Source organism: Pipra filicauda, unplaced genomic scaffold, assembly GCF_003945595.2.
Source record: "Pipra filicauda isolate LSUMZ 115617 unplaced genomic scaffold, ASM394559v2 scaffold103_size3290846_pilon, whole genome shotgun sequence".
In the NCBI taxonomy this organism is placed as follows: domain Eukaryota; kingdom Metazoa; phylum Chordata; class Aves; order Passeriformes; family Pipridae; genus Pipra; species Pipra filicauda.
In genome coordinates, this window is record NW_024103474.1 from 1,032,334 (window position 1) to 1,059,327 (window position 26,994).

At 37.1% G+C, this 26,994-nt stretch overlaps 1 protein-coding gene across 5 annotated transcripts in view; it reads right to left on the reverse strand.

Moving 5' to 3' along the window:
- Positions 1-26,994, reverse strand: part of CACNA1D (calcium voltage-gated channel subunit alpha1 D) — a 171,480-nt gene that overhangs the window by 82,101 nt on the left and 62,385 nt on the right. For all 5 annotated transcript variants that reach the window (XM_039378756.1, XM_039378763.1, XM_027727999.2 and 2 more), the window contains exons 4-8: positions 26,442-26,581; positions 22,561-22,703; positions 21,012-21,164; positions 19,838-20,034; positions 8,377-8,480 (exon numbers count right to left, since the gene is read on the reverse strand). In XM_039378756.1, coding sequence (XP_039234690.1) covers positions 8,377-8,480; positions 19,838-20,034; positions 21,012-21,164; positions 22,561-22,703; positions 26,442-26,581 — 737 coding nt within the window. The remainder of the gene's footprint in view (positions 1-8,376; positions 8,481-19,837; positions 20,035-21,011; positions 21,165-22,560; positions 22,704-26,441; positions 26,582-26,994) is intronic.

Below are 26,994 nucleotides of genomic sequence, written 5' to 3' on the forward strand. Positions count from 1 at the left end.
ACTGACTTGTTAAATGCTGCAACAAGTTATCAGTAGGGGGAGACCCAAGGGTGCTTATTTCCATGATATTTAAAAACTTTTTTAAATCCTGACTGTTTGTAAGGAAGTATAGCACCAGAGAAGACTGCATTTTCTTCAGGAGAAGGAGGAATCTGGCTCTAATGTATTTTTTTCTATCACAGCCACAATGAAGTGGCATCTCTCAGGTACATATGTACATGCTCCTTTTAGTCAAATGCCATGAATAAGAAAGTAGAATTTAATGGAATTGGAAAGTAATGACTTTCCTATTACCAAAACAAAAGCATCTTTTTTTCCCCAAGAAACAAGTTATTTGAAAAAGATGATGGGGTGACGAGAGAGAGATGTTGGCTCTTTAAAACTTCTGACAAAAACATTTTTACGAAAAGATATTTGAATATTTAGATAAAGATAGACAGACATTGGTTGCTCTCCTGCAAGGAGGAATAAGACAGCTGCTTGTGCAGCATTTCATGGCTGTGGAATGCACAGCCTGGATCCAGGGAAGAAAGAAAAAGCTTTTGGCTCTGTAGGCAACGTATTACTGACATGGTTGGACTGATGGCCTCAACTGGCCTCCCGGTCATCAACCCAGCACTCCAAGCAGAAGCCTCTGAAGCTGACAGGCTTAGGAAATTGCACATTAATTGCAGTAAGTGGACTTAAGCTCTGTAAATATTTGGTTTCACAAATGCCTGTGCTAAGAGAGCTAACTTGAAAATACGCATTTCATTCTGGTTTGGTAAAACGACCTGGATCTGACATTTCAAAGTGTATATTGGGCAGGGGGGTGCTTCATCTGCAGCAGAATAGAGACATAACTTGCAAAATAAAACATTTTACCAAGACTCATTTACATAATCTCATTTACTTCTAGTGACACCTAACCTACTACCTAAAATGCAGGTTTTATTTCTATTGCCCAAAAATTCACTGTGTCCTTGCAGAAAGATGATCTCATCTCTGTTTAGGCACAACACCATCATCATCAATGGTTGTTGAGGCAGAAGCATATAAAATGCAGGGCTTGAGTTCATGCTTCAGTAGTCTGGGGCAATCATGCCAGATTATTCTTCCTTCAACAGAGTGAAATAACTCCTGCTGATATGCATCAGTTGGAAATGGCTCGATGCAACAAGGTGGAAGTGGCAGCAGGGAGAACCTGCTGGGACTCAGTCACAGTTCTCTGGTTCACACACCTGAAATTTCAGGCAGGGCCATATTAACCAAAGATCTTAAGACAATAATTTATTTAAATTGACTATTTGGTGTACTCTCCCTTCTCACTGCAATTCACAGACATAATAACTGCAAACACACCTATTCTAGCCTCCTACCAGCTGGAAGTTTCCCCATGCTAAGGACCAGACACATTTCCTAAGGGGGCCTGTGCAACACCAGGAGTGTTGTTTTATCTCCTGTGCATCATTAGGCATCGATGATGGGAAATAAACAGTTGCTTTTGATGTCAAACCATAAACCGGAACACAAATTCTTCTTTAGCCATATTACTGCCCTTTTGTGTCACTGCAAATGCAGTGACAGACATAATTAATCTCCTGCAGTGTGGAACTTACTGCACACAGGGTCTGGGATGTAGAAAGTGTTATGCTAATTCTCTATGTAGAACTGTCACCCAGACATCCAGAGCCTCATTTATTCGCAGGGAATAGTCACATAATAATAAAAATGTACTCACAGGAGTTGGGGACCAGACTCACAGGAGAGGTTTCACACGGTGGTAACCATACCAACCAACAAATCAGCAGAATCAAATCAGAGAACTGAAACTGCTTTAAGTGTACAGCTAAGAATGGACAACAGCTCACAGCTGGGTGTAAAGTGTAACAGATGTGGAGAGACATAAAGGTTAAGTAACATCACATCTTTAATTACAGGAGATTTGTATACATCATTGTTACCCCTACTTTTGGGGGCGTGGGACCAAAACGCCTCAGAGGTTGAACACTAAAATTACTTCTGTAGCGCAAAAAAATCCTAGCAGGAATTTTCCTTGAGCAAGGAGCATTGGATTCTTGATGGGAAAATGCAAACTGGTATTACCTACCATAGTTATTTCTATGTAGTTCATTAGCAGTTGACAAAACGTATATTCAATGGCTCCAGCACCACCTCTGTGTAGCAGAGGGCCCGTACAGCCTTCCTGTGCCAGAGTGCACACCAATGCTACAGGATCACGGGTGGGAACAGCAACAGAGGGAACCATTTGATACAGCAACAAAACCAAGACCTGATGTTTCAGACTGTTATTAAATCTGCACATTAAGATGTGCTCCTCCTGTCCTGAGTCAAGACCGTTTGGCTCAGGACATACTGGAATTCTTAGAAAAAGAAGGGGCAGTACCAAGCACGGGACCATATCCCACCATCATCCCACCACTGGGATGGGCCCTTGTCAACCGTTTCTGAAGCTGATGTGGTTTGTTGCCTGTCAGGACTCACAGAACTAATCTCTAAGAAGCCTTGGTGTGCTCAGTTCAGACAGGACTGAAATAAAATCAGTTCCCTCCAAGTTCTTATTCAAGAGTACGAACTACTCCCACTGACCATAGTCGCTTCTGTCTAAAGCAGTCCATCAGTAATTACTGCATTTAGATGAAAGAATTTGCTGATTTATTACTGTTAGTATATTCAATTGATCAATCAAGAATAACATTCCCTTTTTTTGTATATATTTGTGTTTGAGTTTTAGTAGCCACACAACAACTAAAAGAGCCTACTTTGGCTCATAAGATGTTGAGATCTACAGCCAGAGACTCTCTCTTGTTTTGAATGTATATCCTGTTTATCTATGGGAAGGAGTTAAATTTTCAGCAATAATTTTTATTTTTTTCACTAGGCCTTCCTGTTGCTGTGAAAAGGAACATTGTCAAAACCAGTTCATTTCCCTTTTGCTGAGAGGCTGTGGATGACAGTTCAGTGCCGTTTTCTATTTGGTGCATCATTATTCAAATGTCTTTTTCTACAATTTTTTCCATCTATACTGTAGACAACAGTCCTTAGGTGTATGAACTTATCTGTGCCAACATATTTTCTATGACATTAATTGAGAGATATTGCTGTGAGATTAGTGTGGATGAGTACATACCCTTAGCTTTTAGCATCATTATGTACATACATCGCAAATATTACTGGGAGAAAGAAATTGAAAAAATTAACATTCTCTTAGTAACCTGCAAGACTACATGTAGGAGGATATAAGGACATGTCAAAGCTTATGTTCTGGTGCCCTTTTGCAAGGCAATAGATTCAACTTAAAGATTTATTAAAGTGTGTTTGAAAGGTCTTATTTGTTCCCATGGCTACCCAAAGAAATACTAATGCCCTGAGCAGAAAATGCCGTCAGCAGAAACCATCCCCTAATGATAAGGACTATCTTCAGGAATAGATTATCATGCATCATTAAAAGCCATGCCTCTTGATAAATAAGTTATGAAGTTTTATAATCTAGTATTTCCTCTGTTCATAACAAAACAGTTTAATGCATACTGAATTACTGGCATGTTTATCTTAACTTTTAATGCGCTTTTAAAGGTACTTCCAGGATGGGTGACTAGCGCTCAATTCTCTTCCTTTTTTAAGGTTTATCTTTAGTTAACTTCCCAACCCTATAATTTCTAACTTAACTTTCAATTTCAGCTCACTGTCTCTTGCACCAATTGCCATGATATGCTCTGGTCTTTTTAATCCTAGAATATTTGGAGAAGGTCTGTCCTCAGCTCCCAGTTTCTGTTCTAGTATTTCATGCCTTCAGAGAACATAGGTCCAGTTTATGCCTGTCACACTGTGTGTAATCAAAGCTCCATGAAAAGCAGGCTCCTGAAGGAGTTCACCACCCTTCACAGAGCTGGAATCGCTGGGCAGCCCCTCAGCAGCAATTTCTGTGCCATTCCATCAGGCATGAAGTTGCCCCAAAGATGCAATGCCTACTCCTTATACCATAACCAGAGGAAATTTTACAAAAGGAAAAAGGGTGCACTGGTGTCTCTTACAGACTGAACCTACCCCCTGATACTGGATCAAAAGACAAAGTAGCCAAAATAGAGTGTGACCGTGTCATGATCACCCTGCAATTTCTAGGAGCTAAAACAATTATTCAGAGCCATGAACACCTTTATATTTGTAATGGGAACGAACAAAATGCAGACCAGCCAAAGGTAATGAAAATATCTGAATACATCTATAGCAGCTTTCAAGAGCTGCAAGCACTTTGCTCTCTATTTCCAAATATTGAAAGAATTGTGAAAGATCTGACTGTTCCTGGTGTCCAGACAGATTCCTAACAAATTCACAGTGATGAAAGAAAGTATCAGCAGGCAAATGTTTTAAACCACAATTACAAATACATTTCCAGGTATATTTCTGGAGCTGGATCTACAGCCAATTTTTCTAATATCCTTAGGGTTGAGCTGTTTGTCAAATCTGCTCTCAGGCCAGAGCTACAGCCTTCTCCAGGGCCCCTGCTGAAGCTGGACCAAGAGCCATCACCAGCCCTTTCCTAGAGCCACATCTCTAACTGGGTCTAGAGCCATTTCTAGAACAATTTCAAAAAATACATCTTATGCCAATTTTAATGCCCTTTCCTAGAGTGAGACTAGGTCCATTTCCTGAGGTCTTTTCCAGAGCTGGATCTAGGTTCAGTTGTCCAGCCATTTACTGGAGATGGATTTAGAGCATGTTCTGTATTCTTTTCCCATGGTCCTTTCTGGAGCAATTTATAGAGACATTTAGGAGAGCTGAATCTAAATCCTAATTCTGGAGAGCATCTCTAGAACTGCCTCTAGGGCAATTTTTACAGGTCACTGCTAGAGCTGGAACCATTTCTGGTGTATTTTTTAAAGCTGGCTCTAATTTTTGATATGGAACTAGAGCCTGAACTGGAACTGGAGCCAATTCTAAAACCTGACCTGGAGTCTTTTTCAAGAATGGATTTTCCTGTCGAGCCTTGAAAACTGAAATAGCTTTTCAACTGAGAATTCACTTTTAGACTAATGTGAATACTTCTAGTGTCTGATACAGAGTAAAAATTTGAGTATTTTGAAAAACATTAATTAACTTAAGCCTATGAATTCTCTCCATCCTTGTTATTCAAGGGAATGTTTAGGATAAAATCTCCACAGTCAGCTTCCATGCAGAAATTACAATATTTCCCACATGCAGATTCCACACACACATTGCTTCTATTAATTTACACTTCTGCTATTAGAAATATGAACTCTATTTTTAAGAATGTCACCTTCAGCAGGCAAGACTGACACAGATCACCAGGAAATACTCACCTTCAGAAACAGCTAGATGTAAAAACAAAAGATCTGCCAAATCATCATTCTCATCCACTTGTACAGTATCTAAATACATCAAACATGCAGTGCACAAGAGGCATTACAGAAATACAAAGGGGCAGATGGTCACAGGGTAACAAAGGAGTGCAAAGAGAATGACTGAATATTTTAAACCCACAAACAGATCAAAACAGCAGACAAATTTAAATGTACACAGCATAACCTGATATTACAGGAAGTAACACTTTCATACAGAAAAGGCATTCAGATTCCACTTTCAAAATCTGTATGCAAAGCCATGCTTTTCAAGTAAGTTGGCATAATTTTTGCATTCTTGACATTTGATCAGTTTAGTGAAATTTAAGTTTATCTCTTGATTTATCATAAACCAAGTTTCATGCTATGATTTGAAGAGCATAAAATGTAAAAGCTGATAACTCTTAAATAAAAAACAAAAAATGCACGTGTTACATATTCAATGCTTGGCTCAGAATGAAAAGTATTTCCTGTCTACTAAGGAATACAAAAATATCCACTGGATTTTACTAGTACATCAGTTCTATCAATAAAATTTAGATTATTAGGTCTAAATAGAAAAGATGTGAAAAATATTTATTATTTATATACAAATGTCATATAGCAATCAAAATAAATCAGTCACAGTATTCCACACTGGCCCTTGTTTGTCAGAGTTTTAAACAAGTACACCAAGACATTTTCTTCACTTATGTACTCAACATCAGTTTGGTATGATCAGTATCTTTTAGGAATACTCCCTTTTCCTTTCTCCTTCTGCTTTTGGTGTCAATCCTTGGTGATATTTATATATCACGTGTCTCAGCCCACTAGTGTAATTTTCTTCTGATAGAAAACAAAAGCAGGGAGTTTTAGGAAGGCTCTTTCATGTATTCAGGGTAAACATGGATTGATACAACTCAAACACCCTGAGCACTCAAGTGACCCTGAAGGGGGGTGACGCTATGGCAGAAAAATAAATTTAGCAATTAATGACTGGATGAATTTAAGGGGGGTTCACATCACACTGGACATTGCCATTTCTGTTCACTGGAAACCAAAGGCAAGCCAGCAAGGGCTCTGAAGAGCATTACTGCTCCATGGGTCACACAATACCCAGAAATCAGGGGTCATTTCTTGTCTGCAGAAAGGAACCCAAGAACATGGGGACACCTCTTTCCCAGTATTGGAACAGCAGCTAAAGAGCAACTCCATATTCCAACAAATATCATACATATCATAATGTTGCAAGCCTTATATAGTATTTTAAATGTATTAAATAAAATGTAAAGCAGAGTCATGAGGGTTTCCTCAGATATTTATTATCTGTTACCAGACACCTTCACATGACAGGAAGAAAACTAATTGGTGCTTACGACCTTCTTAAGGGCCAGGGAAGGAACTGTGAGAGCCTAATCCTCTAATGACTTCAGTGCAAAGTCTGGTCACACAGCAATGTTAGGTAACAGCATGAAAGAAGAAATAATTTACACTGCAACTACTCTCATTTATCTGTCCTTCTATTTATTATTTTGTTTGTCCATTGTGGTTGAAAGCTAGGCCCTTAGTTTTACAATAACTTACACATTTGTCCTTGGATAAAACAAAGCTGATATGACTGTATAAATCAGACTTTACAGGATAGGCCTTGGAAGGAAGAGATTAACTTAAAAAAAAAAAAAAATCAGCAATGTGGTTTTAGCACTACCTTTTAGCTTTTAAATATCTGCTTTGTAAAGCAATTCTGACAGTAAGGTAAAAGTATGCTTTCCCTAGTTTCCTGTGTGCAACAGTAACCTATCATAGATAAATGATTTAAGATTTTAAAAAGCACACTGCAAAACCACTCATCAGATAAAAATGCTCCTGTAACACAGTTACATCAACAAGTGGAAATTTTGTTTATCTGATTTCCTGGAATAATGCATTATAATTTTTTTCAAGTCTAGCATACAATGTGGCAAAGACATGAATAGGGCTGCACACACAATCAGCAGCCTGAGGACACTGTAACTGTGGTGTCAGGCTGCTTTCCATGCAAGAGAAAAATCTTCTGTTGGCCAACAAAGATGGCACAGCTTGCCTGAGATATACAGCAAACAATACTGTTCTGGCCAAATAAAAGCTAATACATGTAACTACATTAAATTTTCTTTTTAGTATTCAAATGCTAGCAGGATCTTTGGTATGTTTATCAGAAAATATCTTGACCATAAACTGGAGTTTCCCAAGCTCAAGTATGTTAGTAACCAGGAAACAGCAAAGGAAATGGAGTTGCAACCTCAAGTAAGGGGGCTTTGTAAGAAGAAAATCTGACAAACTCTTGCCATAAATTACAGTTTTAAAGCACATTATACAGCCACAGCTGATATGACTTCAATTCTTGGCTGGAGCCCAGAGTTCACAAACCAAGAAAAAGCTGTGACAACCTCCCACTGACAACTGCACTAAATTGATACTTGATTATTGATAAATATATCAGCCTCCTGGTGCAGGTTGTCACAGCAGTTCACAGCTCAGCAAGGCAGGAAGCACCAAACACTTTGTGTCAGGGTAACACAACCACACTCTTCCTGTAAGACAGATCCTGAAGCACCCATTAAAAATGCTTTGCAAAATTTTGTGCAAAATACGTGACTGGTAAACATAAACAACACTTCAATTATTTTATGACTATTTGAACAAAAGCAAAAGTTGGTCTTTCAGAAAAAACCATTTGTACATAACCACAGGGCAGAATATTTGTACAGGTGCACCACCCATCTCTGTGTGCAAAATGTTCTTCCCTGCAGGAATATTATAGAATAAGGAGATTAGTGCCTCATTTAATGAGTACTTTTAGCAAGCATGGTGAACGTGATGTCAAGACAGATACAGGCAGTAGAATCACACAGTTCAGTCCAAAGAGCAAACACCGGTAGGATGACATTAGAATCTCAAGTGCATGCAAAAAAGCCATTTGCTGAGAAGCTTGAGTAAATGCAGAGGCCATCTTACAAGTAGCAGTAGCATACACAATGTTAACTCAACTGCTTACCCACTAAGTACACCAAGAACCAGGTTAAGTACGAAAAATGAGCCAAGGATGATAAGACTAACAAAATAGATCCATGGCCATTCACATCCTATTGCATCATTTACCTGTAAAACGTAAGGAAATAAGTTATGATTCAGTCATTTATTAAACAGCAGAGTCCTTTTTGCAGCTGCCAGATCACGTAGGTTCAACACAAAGTTTATGGCTTATCCAGTTCTTAAAAAAAATGAATGAACAACTGTTTAAATTTACTTACCCAAATTTTTTGGTCTATGTGATGCCTTAGAAGACTAATTGAAATAACATTTAAGTAAGTGTATGAGAATTATTAGTCCTTTTTATAACTTTGCCACAAGGCTGGACATGAATATATATTGATAGGTCTAAACTATGATTTTGGTGTTTGTGTGTTATATGACAACCAGAGACGACTTTTTCTGTTCTAATCAGAGGAGGAAGCAATAGAGGTTTATTAAAAGATGTTATCACAACTGAAGTCTCACCTGTACAAGATAACCTGTGTGTTCATGGCAACTGAATTCAGGACTCTGCCTTCATGATGAAAAAGGTGTATGCTTACCCGCTCAATACACCAAGAACAAGATTTAGTACGAAAAATGACCCAAAGATGACGAGACTGACAAAATACACCCATGGCAATTCAAATCCCATAGCATCATTCATCTGCAAGAAATAAGATGATCTTATAGAGTAGATCACTATATTAACAGCAATGAAGAGTCAGAGAAAAGGAGAATTTGATCATTCAGGTTAGATAACATTCTATGCATTCCTTCAGTAATGAAAGAACAAATGTGAAAAGGTGGCACTGGCCACGTTCACTTTGCATTTCTAATACAATACCCTAAAACAAAACGGTGACTGAACCTAGTATTCTGATCAGAAATAATATCAAACATAAATGGGGCATTACAACAGTTCTGTTCTTTAACACTGAGAACATGAAATAAATTTCAGATCTCCAATTAAAATTATGATCACAAAGTACATTGAAATATTAGGATTTTTAGTTCCTATATATCCTATCGACATGAATGATCATTTGAGAAAATAAACAGCAATATGTATCTCAACAGTACAGGAAGTATTACTTTTTCTGTAACAAGGAATTCCAATAGTTTTCTCCTGAAATACTAGTCGGATGCTGCCAGATATTTTAAATTAATTAAAAAAATAAATAAATGAGAACAAACTTGTGTAAAATTTTAGAAACATAATGGAAACACTCCAGACACACTTTTGAACATAAATTATATCAAGGCTGAATAAACTTTAAAAAGTTGTTGCTAATTAATTTTTTTTTAAAGTGAGGTTGAAGTAACTGAGCTTTAAATACAGTCTCTAGAGACTCACATATTTTCTATAAAGAACTCTTCCACTGTCTGTTCTTGGCCAGATCATTATACCTATCAAAGGATGACTGAAGAAATACACTGATGGAGATCTAAAAAGGCCTATTCAGAAAAACAGGTATTTTAAAACAGGGAAATTTGGTTTTGTGTGTAGCATTCAGGTGCAAAAAGACATTTTGCTAAGTAACAAAAATAATTCTGATGTGAAACTTCTTGGAAATGCCTCTTCTTGAAAAGGAATTGTTGTGGCTTTTTTGTTTATACTGACAAGTTTGCATTAGATTCTTCTTAAGCTGTTTTTTAGCCATGAAAATTCAGCAGACAAAAATTAGACATGGCGTTGCAGAACAACCTTTTTGCAGATCTGTTTTCACTTCTGTGAATGCTGTTGCGTTTGTTGTATCGGAAATTTGTGATCAGGCTTTGAGCTCTATGGCTAATCAAGTTAAACTCCTGCCCTTAACATCTCTGTTGGAACAGACCTACCAAACATGAGAACAAATGTTTTCCAAAATTATTTTATTTTTTCCTCTGTCTTTTAAAAATGTATCATAATCTCAGCTTCTGCAGGGTGTCCCTATGGACGGCCCGATGTAAGCACACACATTAAGTTTTGCAAGTTAAGGCCTATAAGCACTTTCCCTCAGTGGTGATTTGTATTAATACCAGTTTATACTTACCAAAGTAAACAAACTTCCTAAGTAACCAAGGAAGATTACACTACACAGCTTTTTCTCGCATCTTTTAAAATAATCTACGTATTGTCTTCTAAAATGCTTTTGCAACTGAACTGAGGTACTGAAAAGTAACTTAAAATTACTTACACTTTCTAGGTAGAAAAAAAAAATAAAAAAGAAAACTTGAAAATATATATTTGGGTTGGATTTTTTTTTCCTTCTAGTTTCAATAGAGCTGAATTTTGGAGAAGCTGATAGGAAGTTGAAGGATTACAGCCATTCAGAAAGGTTGGGATCATTAGCTTCAATTTCATGTTAACAGACACGGTTTGTACCACACAGGCAAAGTGTTTTTCCAGCAATAACTGATCAGAGCAAACGTTTTAATTAAATTTCAAACACATACAAATGCATTTTGCATCTAACTAAATTATTCCATCAGCAGTTGCTTGCAAGTCGCCAGCGTGAAGACAAATTCATCTGGTGTTGATAACATTTGCCTCCTATGTGTCTTTTTGAAAAACCTTAAACATTAATATTTGCAATTTTACTTTGAGAAAACAGAGCTCTGGAAATCACTGCAATACAACTCCATACTCTGTTTTTGCTCACAAAGAGAACATATTCAAGCAGCCAGGCATTGTGCTAACTCAGTAGCTCAGGAGTGAAGCTCAAATTCTCCTGCTCTGTCAGCAGGGGCAACTGTGATTTATATTTCCTCCCTTCACTTTAATTCCTTTTCATTTATGTGGTTTCATTTTAAGCCCAATGTTTTAGGCTCATCTATCCAGGACTAATGTCTTGTGAAGTAAAAATTGGCAACTGCAGCTAACCAATACTAGAAGAAAGTTTTCATTTTGGGCAGGTGCTGAGCTAATTCAAAAGCATTCCATAATTCAGGAACACCTGAACCTAGTAGAACACCTTGGCACTAATCTAAGATTGAATTCCTAAATTCCTGAAACAGCAGTACTCAACAACTTTATCACTTAATTCTAGATACAATTAAACTCTATTCAAGTAATGTGTCGTAATTTCTATTCATGAAGAAATATTTCAGATTGCATTAATACCAGAGATCAAAGTATAAAAAGAAGTCCTTTCCTTTTGGAAAACTTTGCCGCTTATTTCATGCATGTCAAATGGCATTTTCCATAACTTCCAATTAAAGAAAGATTAAAGGAGTCGATTTGCCTTCTGATTAAAGACTGAGACAGAACTTGGTTAATATATGAGAACAGGAAAATCTCCATCCTCAGCAACAAGATTGAAAGGATTAATGCTGACTTTTCACACAAAGTGCAGAATAAGGAGTTAAAGACAAATTCCAAATGTACTAGAAGCTGCAATTAAGAAATACAAGCAATAAAAGCCCTTGAATGATGTTAAAGTAACACCAGGAGTTGAAGGAGACACCTCACCTCAAATCCTCAGTGAAACATCTTGCAAGACTCCCCGCTCTGTGGCTCAGGGATGCACAATAACCAAAGGAGGTGTCATATTTAATGGCTCTCAAAAGACTTGTCCTGGCTCTTTCTGAGGCCATGAGGCTTTTAGCCTTCATAGCACCTATTGCGAGGACACCACCAAGTGCCATCCTTCTTGCTCTTCTTTGTGCCTTTTTACAGATCCAATCTTACTGTTTGAATTTCTGTTCTAATTAGTTTATCCACCACATCAAACAGAGGACAGATGAGATGATGGAGGATAGGAAGGGCAAAGTATTTTTCATGTCCCTTAATTCTGTTTGACCATAGCAGTAGATGTTTACTATGCATTGTCCACTTGGCTCTTTATATTTTCTGTGTATATATTTGTGGGTATACACCTGCAGTCTTGAAGAATTATCTTGGGCTGATAGGACAAACTTGGTACAGTCTGAAACTGCCTCATCTGGCACTTGGAGTGAATTATCTTGTTAGCTGTGCTGTAGCTGGAGTCAACTACTATTACAACATAGCATAAGTGATCAGAGACCAAGACTCCCAAGTGAAATGGGGAGAAAGTCAAATTTACAGCAGACATAACACTTAGAGCTACACAGCAGCAAATGGCACACTCCAATCTAAAACATCAATTAGGAATCATTAAAATCTCATTTATCCCTATCTGTGGTAATTGTGAGTAAAATCCTCACATGCAATTGTATGCAAATCAAGGTCTTACTTTTCTGTACACCTGGTATTCTTTCACTGAAAACTGTTGCAAGCTCTTTGTATATATTAATTTATGTAAGCCTTGGCTGGGGATAATGATAAAGCAATGCAGTAACACCTCTAATTCTGCATTTGTACCATTACAGATACAATGTGCTGATGCATGAACCTATTTTGAATTTTTTTCCACAATGTTTCAAACTCTCTTAAATATTTTAGGTTTCTTAGCTTCCTTAGGTTTCAACTTTACCTTCCTCTTTTCGTAACATTCCAACAAACACATAACTGGTGGGTTTACTTATTGCTACCTATAATCTATCAAATCACCTCACAAATTGTTAAGACTGACAGACTCAGTCTCTTGACAGGTGTAAAAATCCTTCAGAAATCTGCATTTTGTGAAGTGGGACTAACCCTGCATTCTTCAAAGCATACAATGGAGATTCACAAAACCTCAGATCAGGCTATTTATTCTACTTAGTGTAGAGCACACCAGACAGCTTTTCAAAGCCCCCTGGCTTCAAAGCTTTTGTCCTGAGATATTCTTGACTGAAGTGGAGTCAACTAAAAGCTGACTTATAACAGGCTGTGCTTGAGGCACAGCAGCCTCCAAGGTTGGTTTGTAAAAGCATGTAAATTTTGTATCCAATCTTATCTGGGTTCTGGAGTCAAAGCACAGATTTCTCTGACATTTTCCTGGTTGGCCAGACTCATCTTTGCTGTGGTGCTGACACTGAACCAAGCAGAGGTGCACTGGTGGGACGTGCACCGAGCCCACTGCTTTGCTAAGCATTTCAGCTCAGTAACAACTGGAAAACCAGAATTTCATGGCTCAGGCACCAAGGTAGGCATAAAGAGAAACAGATCCCTTAGAGAAGTTACCACAGTACCTAGAGAGCCTCGTACTTGCTTAATCACCTCTTAAATTTGGCCTCCCTCTTCTGTAGGTAAACTGTGCTACAGTTGCACATGGACTCATAAGTGATCCTGTTAAGTTAAACCTCAACTTGTAAGACTGCTTCAGTTTTATTAATTTCCTTTGCTCTATCTGAACAGACCTCAATATCTTCCTTCTGTTGTTTTTATCCATACTTAGCAAATGAAACATAAAAATTTGGTACTTACATGAGGCATTTATTCTTTAAAATGTGATCGTTTGTAAAATTTTACTAAGACTGTTCAGAAATTTGTTTGGATGCAGGTCTTTTTCATTCAGATACTTCATATTCCATATAATGCTATTTTAGCTAATTCCTGTGAGTGGCATTTCATTAATCAGCTTACTGTCTAACCAGGGGGAGGGCGGAAATCAAGTAATTGTTCCAAGGAAAGCCTTGATGTCAAACATGACTGCTAAAAAATTATGTCCTTTTTCAGATAGCTATGCCAGGTTGAAACTGCAGAGCAGAGGGACATCACCATAACAAAAATCAAGAGTACTACCAGTACGACCTCTACAAAAGAGTAACCCAGAGAAGGTTTGTTGCTGAAGACTCTACCAGGCTTAACAAAATGGGTATAAAAAAAAATGCAAGTGTTTGATTCCTTCATGAGTTTCAGCTTGTTAATTTAGGATTAACAATTTTTGTGAGTGCTTCTACCTATTTATCTATATTGCCCAAGCTAACTTCACGAAAGAAATTTATACACCCTATGCACTGATTTCATTTGTTACATCTAAGGGCTCAAAAACTATTGGAATTGAGTAACTAATATGATGAACAGTGTGTTTACTTTTTAAATATTTAGCTATCATGTATTAAAATGAACAAAATAATAATACCCAGTTTGGTGACAGGTACTAAACACCCATTTGGTATCTGCTATGCCACTTATACAAGATTATATAACAATTGGATGTATTTAATATTCCCCATATGCTGGACACAACAAAATGCAAGAATAGCATACGCTGTTCAGTTATATGATATACAACTGTTACCTTAGTTTATGTAGCAATAATGACCAAAACCCGAATACTCAAGGGAGGTCTGAATTTATTTACTAAACTGTTATCCTGGGACAGATTGGGAGCTACGATGCTTTTAAAATAATGGTTTTCTTCTCATGGCAAAGTTTTTGGAAGAAACTCTAGCTATTCCACTAGTGGAATTCTTAGCACTACCTGAATTCCAGACTCTATTTCTAATCCAGTTTCTACCCATTTTTATTTAAAATGGGGAGAAATAATACGTTCTTTTTAGTATTTGCAATGATCTGTGACAAGAAATTAGTTCCACGCTTTGACTGCAGTTCAGGTCAGCAGTCAGCTAAGACTGAGATACAAGATAACTTGTCAAAGTCAATCAAGTTCACTTCATGGGAAAGATATTTCCCTGTTAGGTAGTTTAAAATCCTCCTCGGGTGAGGTCTGTGTTAAGATGCTAATTGGAAAGAAATTACACTATATTATCATCCCCTCTGATCTTAATTCAAACTCTTAATATGTATATTATTCCTTGGGATGGTAGCTCTGTTTGCATGTCTGAATTTGATCATTCCCTTTTCTCTCTGAGATTAAGTTCTCTCTCTTTGCAATCTAAAATGGGTTGATTCAGAGCTTTTTATACCTAGAGAGCATAAAAAAAAGGGTAATTAGTCCAAATCATTACCTTAAAGGCAGAGGAGTTAAGCTAGATTTTAACATGAAACTGGATTGAAGTAATTAACACTCAAATTGAAAAAATTCTGCCTGCTGTCCCTGGCTCTTCAGCGAGATTTATGCAATATACTAGTGCTGCCATCCAAAATTTCTATCACTCTTTCTCCAGCTGTACATCATGTGTTAAATTTCTGGCTATGTAGTCATCGAAGGCTGGGAGCACTGAGCATGCAGCACATCGATGCCTTTGGGGATGAGCTGACTTGTTCCACTGAAGAGTCTCCCTTAGATGACCTGAGAGTGGTGCTGAGCGATGCTAACAGAGCAGCATCAAGCTGTCCGTAGGTATGTAACAAAAAAAGAGGAAGATATAAGTATTTTCTGTGATTTTTCTTCACAATTTTTAACACTGTTGAATATTTGCAACCGATTTACAAAGGGGAAAAAAGCTGTCAAGCATTCTTTGACTTCTCTCCGGCAATAAGATGAAATTCATTCCTGACAAGTATTATTTGGATCAGAAACATGCCTGCCCTTTCTGCAGGTGGAGTGGGACTAATATGGCTTAAATCACCCTCAGTAGTTTCCCATTAGCTTATTAAATCATCCAATTTAAAGTCCTAGAATGTTACTGATTATTTAACTGCTGGTTGCGTTTTTCGAAAAGTATTTTTTAGGAGACTCCTCAGCACTCTGATGACAGTTTTGATAACACTTCATATTTTGCAGCTTTTTGTTTATAGCTTAATAATACATTTTGTGCATGAGCCAAGGGTTTTCTTGTGAGATGTATTTGTAAAACACTTCCTTGTGTTCAGGAAAAATCTTTGCTGCACATCGCCTGGTTTCAAGTACACTATACCCCCTTATAATACTTCTGAGTAAGCTCTCCTTAAAGGTTCTTGAACTAGGAGCATTCTAAAAAGATCTCAATCAAAAAGATTGAGTTCCTCATCATCTGATTAACATTCTGAAAAAATTAACAGACTGCTTTGTTTTATTATTGTAATTATTTTCTTTTTCTATACATAGGTTTATGTGGGAGTTATAGTTTTTTTCTAATTCCCACCTAGTTAGAAAAAAATATAGAGTGATTTTCTACCTTTTAGCTCATGCATAATAAAGAAAAGGGCCTGGTACTATTGAGGAACCTGTAAGGAAGCCACAGTTCTTGTATATGGAAATACAGTTACTGATACAGTCTTTTCCATCTTGATAGGTTACTTCCAGTAACATTAATGCAATGGCTGTGTAGACACTTATGCAAAATGGCATATAGACACATGCAAAAGTGCTGTGTAGCCTAAACAGGCTGTGTTACAGAACTGACGGATTTTCTTCAGATGTTCTAAGATGCTTCAGTGAATATATTGAAGTATATAAAGCTTTCTAAAGCAAGAAACAGATTCTGAAGTGCACACTATTTTTGTTATAAATGCAGAGGAATTATGAATGAAGTATTTCCTTGATGATAATATATGTTATTAGCAAAAACTAGTAACAGACAGTTTTAAAAAGTATCAGTAAAGGCTATATTAAAAAAACCTGACATCCCTTTCCTTAAACCTTATGCAAGTTTTAGATATATTGGAGACTGCTTAGACATTTCAAGTAATGAACTGAGTATTTTAAACATGAATCCTTGAGAGAATATCTTGTTAACATATCAGTATGTGTATTAATAGGCAAAACCATTTAAGACATCAATGTATTCAGCAATTTCAGCTTGAGTTCTTCAAACTCAAAACGTCTCCAGATCAATCTGAACAGTGCTAGCTGGTGTCAGAGAACTGAGGAGCTGTTAATATTTGACTTGGTAATGCAGCATCTCTCCATAACATTGAGTTAGGAAAATTCAGTAGCCACTAATACAGTTGCTTCATCATTGAATCAACTGTGCTGGCAGCCCATCCCAGTAAGGTGGTTTCTCAGAGGCCCTGCCCATCTCTCATTCAAGTTATGGTACTGTCAGCGTGGATTATTTGAGTGTAGTAACTAAAGATAACTTCACTATGGTGAAAACAAAAAGAATTAAATGTGATAATTTTGGTACTCATGGGAAAATTGAGGGTTTTGCTGGCAAGTATCACTGCTCATTATCTGTGTTCCTACGTAGCGAGTGAAACAGCTAAAAATAAAAACCAATTTACAAAATCCGTGTTTGCCATTAATAGACTATACATCTAGATGCTTCAAAGACATGGGAAAAATCTAGAGCCAGATATGCAAATGCAGACTCAAATTTTTTGTAATTCTTGAGAGCTTGCTAGCATAAATTGAAAGTGAGGCAAAGAGTACTATGGTCTCCGCTTTAGAATGGGAGCCAGAGCATTAAAAACCTGGGCACACAAAAGCTGCCACTTGGCCAATAACCAGGACTGCACTGGAGTCCAAAACTAATAACATGAGCCTTCAGTTAGGGCTCAAGAGCAAACAGAAAGGACTGTGACTGGGAATAAACAGAGTCCTGGTATAAATGGAGAAGGCACACAGGTGTGCAGCCACAAACATACTGTACAATTTGGGAACATACAGGCTGCACTGGCTGGTGAAAACAAGGACACTACACCCCTTCACCTCCCAAGTCTAACTTTTGGCACTAAGGAGTCATATTTCTTGTGGATGGAATATGTAATATCTGCTATCCAGTGAGTTGCAAGTAAGTTAGAAAGAAAAAAGCGGCCAGATGAACTCTCTAAAAAACAGTAGGACATATGGGATTCAGATGCAAACTGGTGAGCAGCAGGATGCCCATGTGAGTCACCACGATCTGAAGGGTTCCCAGCAGTAGCAGGATCAAGGCCTCAACTTATAATAGATATGCCTCAGGGAAAAATCATTATCGGTGCTTGGAGAATTTTTAAACCAAGTTTACTGTCGTTAACCAGGTGATAACGAGCTGTGCCAGGGAGTGCTATTGGAAGCTGTCATTCTCAGCTGTCATCCTTGCTAACAGAATGCCACAGAACACGATGCAAAATATTGCACATATTTCACCCCCTCACATTACACCTGCTTGCAAGATAAGCCCACAGAATTTATTTCACTGTTCACACAGTGACTGAATGGAAATTAGAATGTTGTGCAGTTTCTAATATTTATGGGTTTGGTTTTATTTGTTTGTTTTGCATAAAACTGATTCAGTCTGTGTATCATCAACAGATTTCCAAGTAAAAAGCAATCCACAAAACCCGTGCACGTTGAGCTAAAATGGCTGCCTTAGCTTCTTGTAGTATTCTTTTGTTACAATTTGGTTTTGTATCTCTGGTAAGACAGTGGAAGTAGATATTCATATTTGCCTTTTTTTGTCTTTCCATCCTAAAAGAATGTCCATTAATTATCTTAAACAGTAACATTATCTTAAAACATCTCCGTATTCTGTACTCCAGTATCACATATTTTATCTGAGATTACACTGATGTTAAATGTTTTAGCAACAGCTTGTTTTACCTTGATTTGCAACAAATGACAACATAAAATTATGTGTTCATTCACTGGGTAATACTAGATTCTTAAATGCATCTAGTACCCCACAACAGATAATAACAGTAAATAGTCCCACTTGGCCAGACAAAGTAACAAATTCACCATGTGAGCTGCTGGTAGCAACATCACCTGGAGTATAGTTCCAGTAAAATACACCTGCAGATCTCATCCACTTTTAACAGCTTGCTAACAGTGACCCTTACTAGTAATCACTTTTCTTCCATAAATATTTTCCAACCTTTGAACGGTTAGTGTTGTATTAGTTATAAGGTCCTAATTGCCACAAAGACTTACTGCAGAGTACCAAGTAGTACAGAATATTCTCACTGATGTTCAGCACCTGGAAGGTGCTGTCACGGGCTTCTTGAATGACCCTGGACAAATCACTCACATCAGATATTTAGATTCTTAAAGATTCACAAAAGAATGTAGTGTCCTTTAGACTGCAATGGGGTTAAGCAGAGAAATGTCTATCTGTATATTTAGGAGACTACTCCTTTAAAAAAATCTGTGTGTTCTCATTTGGAAAATCAGGACTAAATAAATCTTCAGTTTCTCAGTCTGTGTCCACCTGACTTCGTTTATGTTGCAAGACTGTGGAGGTACCATACCTTATGTCAAAGTAGCATTTAAAGGTGGGAATTTACACAGTTACATTTTTGAATACCTTTTGCTGCTTCTATGGAGATGACATCAGGGTCATGGCTCTTGTAATTTGTTGTTTCTGAATGGTTAACAAATGGTTTGCAGTCCCCATGGCAAGCAATGACAGTTGAGAGCGTGCTTTGTTCTAATTTATGTTAACATTGGGAAAAATTCTGCAGAAATACTGCAAAAAGAGAGCTCTTAAACTTAATTACTGAAGACATACTTAATATCTGTAGGCTCACATGAAAAAAGGCTAGTCCAAAGGACATGAATGTAGTATTACATTTATCCAAATGGAATAGGCAAAAAAAACCCTCAAATAAGCAATGAAAAAATTTGTTTTTAAAATATCTTTTTAGCCTGAGGAGTCCAGTAACATGTGTAACTGGAAAGAATATGCAGCTGAGTTTGTCTTCTGCAAAACTCATCCAGATCTCCTTATGACGGCATTGCAAAACACAATTCTCAATTCTCCCTTGAACATAAAAGCAAAGCAAGCTCAGTGATTTATGAACTTACCCAGTACAACACATCCGTCCAGCCCTCCATGGTTATACACTGGAACACAGTCAACATCGCAAATGCAAAGTTATCAAAGTTGGTTATGCCTCCGTTCGGTCCAACCCATCCACCCTTACATTCAGTGCCATTCATGACACACTGACGTCCATTCCCTGAGAATGCACAAGGTGCTGGATCTTCTTCAACTAGTATATCTGAAAATTGATCAAAAAAAATAAAAAAATCACAGCTTTGAGTTCTCCATTTTTTATGAGTTAACCCCTTGCCTGAAGAAACATCAACCTTGCTGTAACATAAATCCAGATTTCAAGCTGATAAATGCAACATGTGGGAGCTTTCGAGCTTTTAGTCTCTCTCATCTGGGCCTTACAACCACAGAATAACTTAATCAAAACAATGTATACAAGAGCCTGAGTAATTAAGCAGTGGAAAGAAGCATGTAATAATACATCATTTTGTAGAAGCTCCTCAGGTTAATTTTTTTCTTTCCTTTCCATTGCTGTTACTTCACTTTCTGCCACTTCATGCAAACACAAGGACCATTAAGAAAAAGAGATCTAATTGCTACACATCATCTTCATTACTTAGCTGATAGAAATGCACCCTTAGCCACCAGGTAAGATCTCTCCCTCATGAGGTGTCACTCCTTCAAAATTCTCCACCAACACACACCCCCATTTCATCATTTCACCTGGATGGAGAACAGTTTTCTTTCTTTACTCATTTCAGAACTGCAGTTCTTACCACACTGCCACAATCTTGAAGGAGAAACACTGACAAATTATGAACTTGGTAAAGTCTGTCTTCCCTGAAAGAGGACTAGGTACCTTTACAGCAATCAGAGATGAGAAAAAAGCCAATAAGTTATGCCTTGTACATAGTCACTTATTATTTTCATTACTGACATTTAAACTACACATATCAGAAATGAAAACCTACTCAGAGCATGTTCTAGTCTTTGAGTGGTTTGATTTTTTTGTGGCTTTGGTGTTGGTTTGTTTTTTTTTTTCTCCACTGAATGCACTCTTCCTAAAATTATAAACCACAGTGTAAATTGGGGTTACAGAAGTTTTAGTGCTTTGGCCCCTGGTTCCATTTCAAACTGAAATCCCACAGATTTGAAAGAAAACATAATTAAACCCTTATTTTAGTCAACAGTTTCATGACTTACCTGAATCAATAAGAAAACAAGATTTGTGCATTTTTCCAATAAAAAGTTCCAATCCTATAATAGCATAGATTATGATTACAAACAATACCAAAAGGGCAATATGGAGGAGGGGGACCATGGCTTTTATAATGGAGTTCAGGACAACTTGTAAACCTAGAAGGGAAAAAAAAATGAGGTTATAATATATAAGCCATATTTCTATGTCTCACACTACCAAACTTTCTGTAATTACAGATTATTAGACATTATTGAAACAGACATGCAGAGATAACTTTTTTTAAAAAATTCTACTGCCTAGAACCACAAAATGTTCCTGTAACAAAAAGCTTCAAAAGAATCTAAAACTTTCTGACCAATTATTTCCTCTGTTATGTCACAGAAGGAAGTGCTTGAAATGTGTCACAAGAATCTATGGTCTTCTAAAAAGAAAGGGTCTGTAGTCAGTGTTGGGCTACAGGTCATTTCATATGACCTTTAACAAGTTCTGTGCAACAACCACAACTTTGTGGTAAGTCTTGAGAAAACGTACACTCAGCCAATTGCAGAACTGCATTTTTGGTCTGGAGAGAAAAATACAGTTAACTGGGAAAACACATTTTTACTCTGAACAAACTTACTCATATCATTTCTCTCTCCTATCACTTTCAGAACTACTTCATTTTCTTTTTCTCAGTCAAATATTTATCCAAATTTTGGCTTTACCAAAATGAGTGAATCCCAGACTAATGAAGCTGCCACGGTACCAATGAGAATAAAATAATGCCTCGTTTTTAATTTAATAGACTTCCTTTCTGACATTCCATAGGCTGCTTCTATCCTCACTGAAGTCCTTTTGCCAAATATGCAAAATCATGATCATTTCCATGTAACAGACCATGACAGAATAAACACAGAATCAGCTTTCTTCTGCTGAATCTCTTGGAAAGAGCTGAATTGTAAGCCATGAATCTTGTATTCAGCCCAAATAGCTTCAATAATTAATAATGTATTAAAAGAAAAGGGGAAATATCAGAAAATTCAATGGTTTTCTTTAAACAATTTTGTTCTACTTTTTAAGTTTCCTAATTTATCTGTTAGGTCTACTGAGATAAACAGAAGGCATTCATGTGCACTGGAGGGGGCAGGAAAGACAAAATGTGTAATGTGCTTTGGCATACACTTACCAACATATAAACCAATTTAGGACCACCTACACTTTCAGACCTGCAGGCTTTTAGAATTGAAAAAAAAAATCTGAATTTTATTTTCTGGTGTTTTAGCATTTTAACACGTAATTTCCTTTTATATAAAGCTCCTAAAAAGGAAGCGTATTCCCCATCTGCTTATTGAACTGTGTAAGAAGATCATACACTGACTGAATTCACAATCCCTTGTTCAGCTTGGAAAAGGGTATCAGTCATCTTGAAATTCACTTTATATACAGAACCAGACAGTATATAGAGTTGAGATTTTTGTCCTCTCATTTCTGTTAGTGCCTGGAACAAGAAAGTGAAATAATCAGAGCAGTTGCAGCATTCATTCCAATGGAATTAAATGGAAAAGAGCTTACTGGGCACTCCTGATACAAGCCGGAGAGGTCGCAGTACACGAAAGGCTCTTAGGGCTTTGACATCAAAGCCACCAGGTTTGCCACCCGAGTGGCTGCCACCGTCTGTTTCTTTGGTTAATTGTTCCAATATTACACTAAATAATCTAGAAAATTAGAGGAAAGGTAAGGTCATCACTATCCATTTACCATGCAATTACTTTGGAAATTACTTGAACTGCAGACAGTTCTGAAAAGTTGTTCAGATGTCAAAATGAGAGGTATATTTACACATTAAATCTGTCAGGAAATGCAAGAGTTTATAATCCCTCTAGAGAACAAGGATCACACAGTATCCAGTAACGTAGCATTCCTCTTGTATATGCAACATGCTACTTTTAAATCAACGAAGCTACTTTGCTACTTTGGTTCAAACATTTTAACTGTAACTTTTGAAGAATTAATCTTCTCTTTAGAAGAAGAAATAGATAATAACTAAAAACCATCTAGTCTAATTTTGGTGGAATATATGAATTCCAAGTGACACTACAGTTCCAATATTCTACATACAGTCAGCAGAAACTGAATATATTAAAAATAGAGCGTAACAACTAATAACACCACAAAGATTTTTTTTCTTACACATAATACCTCTGAGGATAAATATATTCCCAGATGGCTCATTTATTATATTATATTTGTTCCCTGCAGGAATGAACTAGGGATCATTAGAACAGTTTGGAAGATGAGAGTTTTATTTTTTTTCCCACTCCTAGCAGCAATTTAAAGTGATGCAAATGCTTGAAATACAAATGAAGCTCAGGTTGGTTTTAGTTTGGAGCTCCACTTCAGATGGGTGGTTTTCTAGACTGCAGCTGGACCACACAAACTATGTTATCCTTTGAAGAGTCTGTAGCTCAGTAGTTGTAAAACTGCACTGCTCCTGAAAGGATTATCAAGTTAGTAGAATCTTGTAACCCTAAGAAGTGTTTCACACCTGTAGAAAATGCCTGAAATGTGCAGGGGTTTACTTTGGTCGTGAAAAATTTTCATAACTCTGGTTAACAGCTCTCTCATGCTGGATAGTTGCTTGAAATCACATATTAATAGGTTGCCTAAACCAGAATATTGGAGACTTTACCTTCCCCCCAGTCAGCAATTGACCCATATCAGTCAATACCCAGCCCTGGTCCACTCCATTCTCCTCCAGAACAAAACCCAGCCACAAAGACTCTACTGATGATGGAATGAACATCAGCAACCTACATACTGCTATAACCAGACACTTAGTATTTCAGGTCCTGATTCAGTCCCATAATTTAATAGAAGCATAATTCTAGGAAAACAAGCCACCTCAATGATTTCAAGAGTGACTATTTATGCTTTAAAAGCAGACATTAAAAAGACTTCTGAATCAAGTTCTGAATTCAGAGAACCTGCTTTCAGCCTGTCAGTTCACACAGCACTCAAAGTTAAAGGGCTACAGGCACAGGAGAAGCTATGAAAACTTTCCCTACCAGGACCTCATTCTTTAACAGAAATCAATGGAAATTAGGTGAGATAGCAGGTAGGCAAGTAGTAGACCACTCAAAGTAATTCATGCTCTGCTTACAGCTATATCTCTATTGCAGCTATGTCTACAGCTCTGTCTCTTTATATGTTGCCCAGCTGAAATCAGGACATTTGTCATTCCTATAAAGCCATCAAGACAGAGAAATATTGATCTCCTTTACTGAAAGTTACATTTTCAATCCTCTACAGTTTACCAAAGTTTAAATGCCAGATTTGATTTGGAAAAAAGTCTCTATACATGTTTCCCTTTTGCTTGTAGAGATTTCTTTGGGTATAATTAAGATTAATGCACTTGGACTGTTACAGTTTCTGCTGAGAAAGCACATGAAGGAAATTTCAATACATTCAATATAGGACATCATGGTAGCTCTTTCAGAGCTATTAAAATACCTAATGAAATTTCACATTGAAGCCAATCAAACAGAATCAGATCCAGAAGTGATTCCACATCCACCTTGGGTTATATATGAAAATCAATTTTTCACTGGGCTTTTACATATTAATTAAATAAATGGGACTCATGCTTGCTTAATCATGTAGGCTGTGCTCTTCTTTAAAGAACAAAAACATTGCTTGCAGTTTTGCCAGTGCCTGACATGTTATGAAAGGTCCACCTTGCTTTACATGTAGGCTGCTGACAACCTATACAATAGTTTATATTCCAAAAATTTTGGTTTTGAGCTAGGACAATCTTTGTGTGATATTTTAGGTATTTGATAACTTGTAGTCCTTTTTTATTCATATTTTCAATGGATTCAGTGTGAGCATTTGACCTAACTACATTTAGCCTCCAATAATGAGTGTTTTATGAGTTAATGGAAAATTTTTTAGTTATCATGTATTTAGGACACAGCCAAAGATAGAGGTCATGTTAATTAGACTGCTCCAGGGTTACTGTAACTCTGTGGTCACTTGACAAAAGGGAAGAGGTCTATTCAAGTGACTGCTTGGCAAGAGAACAGAACTCGTGTGTGACAGTCTCCACACCTGCCCACCAAGCTTCCCCTTCAGGCACAGAGGCCAATCTGTTGAGAATGACCTGACCTGATGAAGGATCTATTTATACACAAATTTTAGTCCCGGACCAAAACTCCCTGAATGCCAAGCGACTGGCCCAAATACAATCTTCTCAGTAACATTTAGCATCTCAGAATCAAATAGTTACAAATCTGGCATTCATACATTCATAGTACTTGCCCAAATTTAACGATGCTTTACTACAAATTCTTTTACTTTGCATCTTCTTCTTTTTCCTTACTGTAAAAACACAGGTAAAGAGCAGCACACACTCTAATTTCTGGGCCCTTTCAATTACACACAACCTTAGATACAGTTTGAATTTAAAACTGAAATTAAAACTGCACAATGCACACCAAGGCTGCCTTTGCAAGCCAGCAACAACATACAGGGTTATACAATGGATGATGTTCTCCATGTTCTAGATAATTAATATTTTCAATAAGCAGAATTTAAAGTACTGAAAAAACATTTTTAATATAATCTCCACAATATTTAGGAAAGTAGTGAATATCTGTCTCAAGATTCATTCCCCAGACAGCTGAAGGTAGGATCTAATGAACTAGAACAACCATGGACATGAAGTCCTGACACGAAAGTTATTCATCATAAGCAGCTGCACAACATAAATGTGGGATGTTCCACTCTCCTCTCTTCTGTAACCCATGTAAGGTCCAAGCTCTGAGGCAAAGAACAAACTTTCCAGGGCTTCCTGGTATAGCAAGGTGCACAGGGTAATTTTCAGCAGACATTCTACCTCAGGCAAACCAAAGTCATAAATGTACCTGGGGCCTGACGTGCAACATCCCAAAACAAAGTCAAGTTCCCTCAGATTTTGTAAATGTCAAGGAATCACTCAGTTAGTTTTGTCTCCCTGACCACTCTTTACTTCAAAACATGTGGGTTCTCCCAGAGGTCTTTGTATAATAGATATCTCCACATGATCACAGCACCGAGTTAAACAAATAAATGAAATAATGTAATCAACAGATCAACTTTCACCATATGGAAAGACATCAGTTTACCTGAAAAATCAGATGGAAAAATATTCTTAAAGGTAACTGTGGAAAAATCTTTGTCAGAACTCAGAATTCTCTGGGAACTTGCACTATAAAGCTGATCATGCAATGCAGCCTACAGGAACAGACAGCATAGAAAACTTTTAGGACTTTTTTAAAGTTTTTCACTTAGTTCATTCTTTTGCTCCACAGGAACAGAAATCAAGCAGAGGCTGCTACTCGCAGCCAAACAGCCCTGCATCTACCTCCCTGTAAAAAAATTTAAAATATTTGTATGATGAAAGATAAGTTACTTACCCTACTATTACTATTACAAAATCCAATAAATTCCATCCATTTCTAACATATGCATTGGGGTGTAATAATAATCCATATGCTATAATCTTCAAAAATGTTTCAACTGTAAAAATTATCAGGAAGGCATATTCTACTTTTTCCTGTAGAAGACAAAAAAGTACAATAAAAGACAATGTAATGTAACAGCTTTTCACTAGTTCAAATTTGCAGTAAGAGGCTAAGTTGTATTGATCAGGACTAAGGAGATACCTCCATGGCAGTTTATTTTACAGGTTTTGTTTGCATAACACTTAATGATAACTGTACTGACAAGGTTATAATTATGTAATTGCATGAGATTTTCTTGTTTTCACATCTGTGAGAGAAAAAACAGCTCTGTTTCTGCAAACATGGAAGTATACTGTACCTTTGGCTTAAGCAAATAGTCCCATCCAGGTCAATAGGATTCTCTGCATTCATTAAAACCAGAAAATGCTGTAGAACAGGGCCCTGGAAATACCCTCAGAAGGCAAGCAGTGGTATACTTAGTATTCATTATATCAGCCTTTATTTA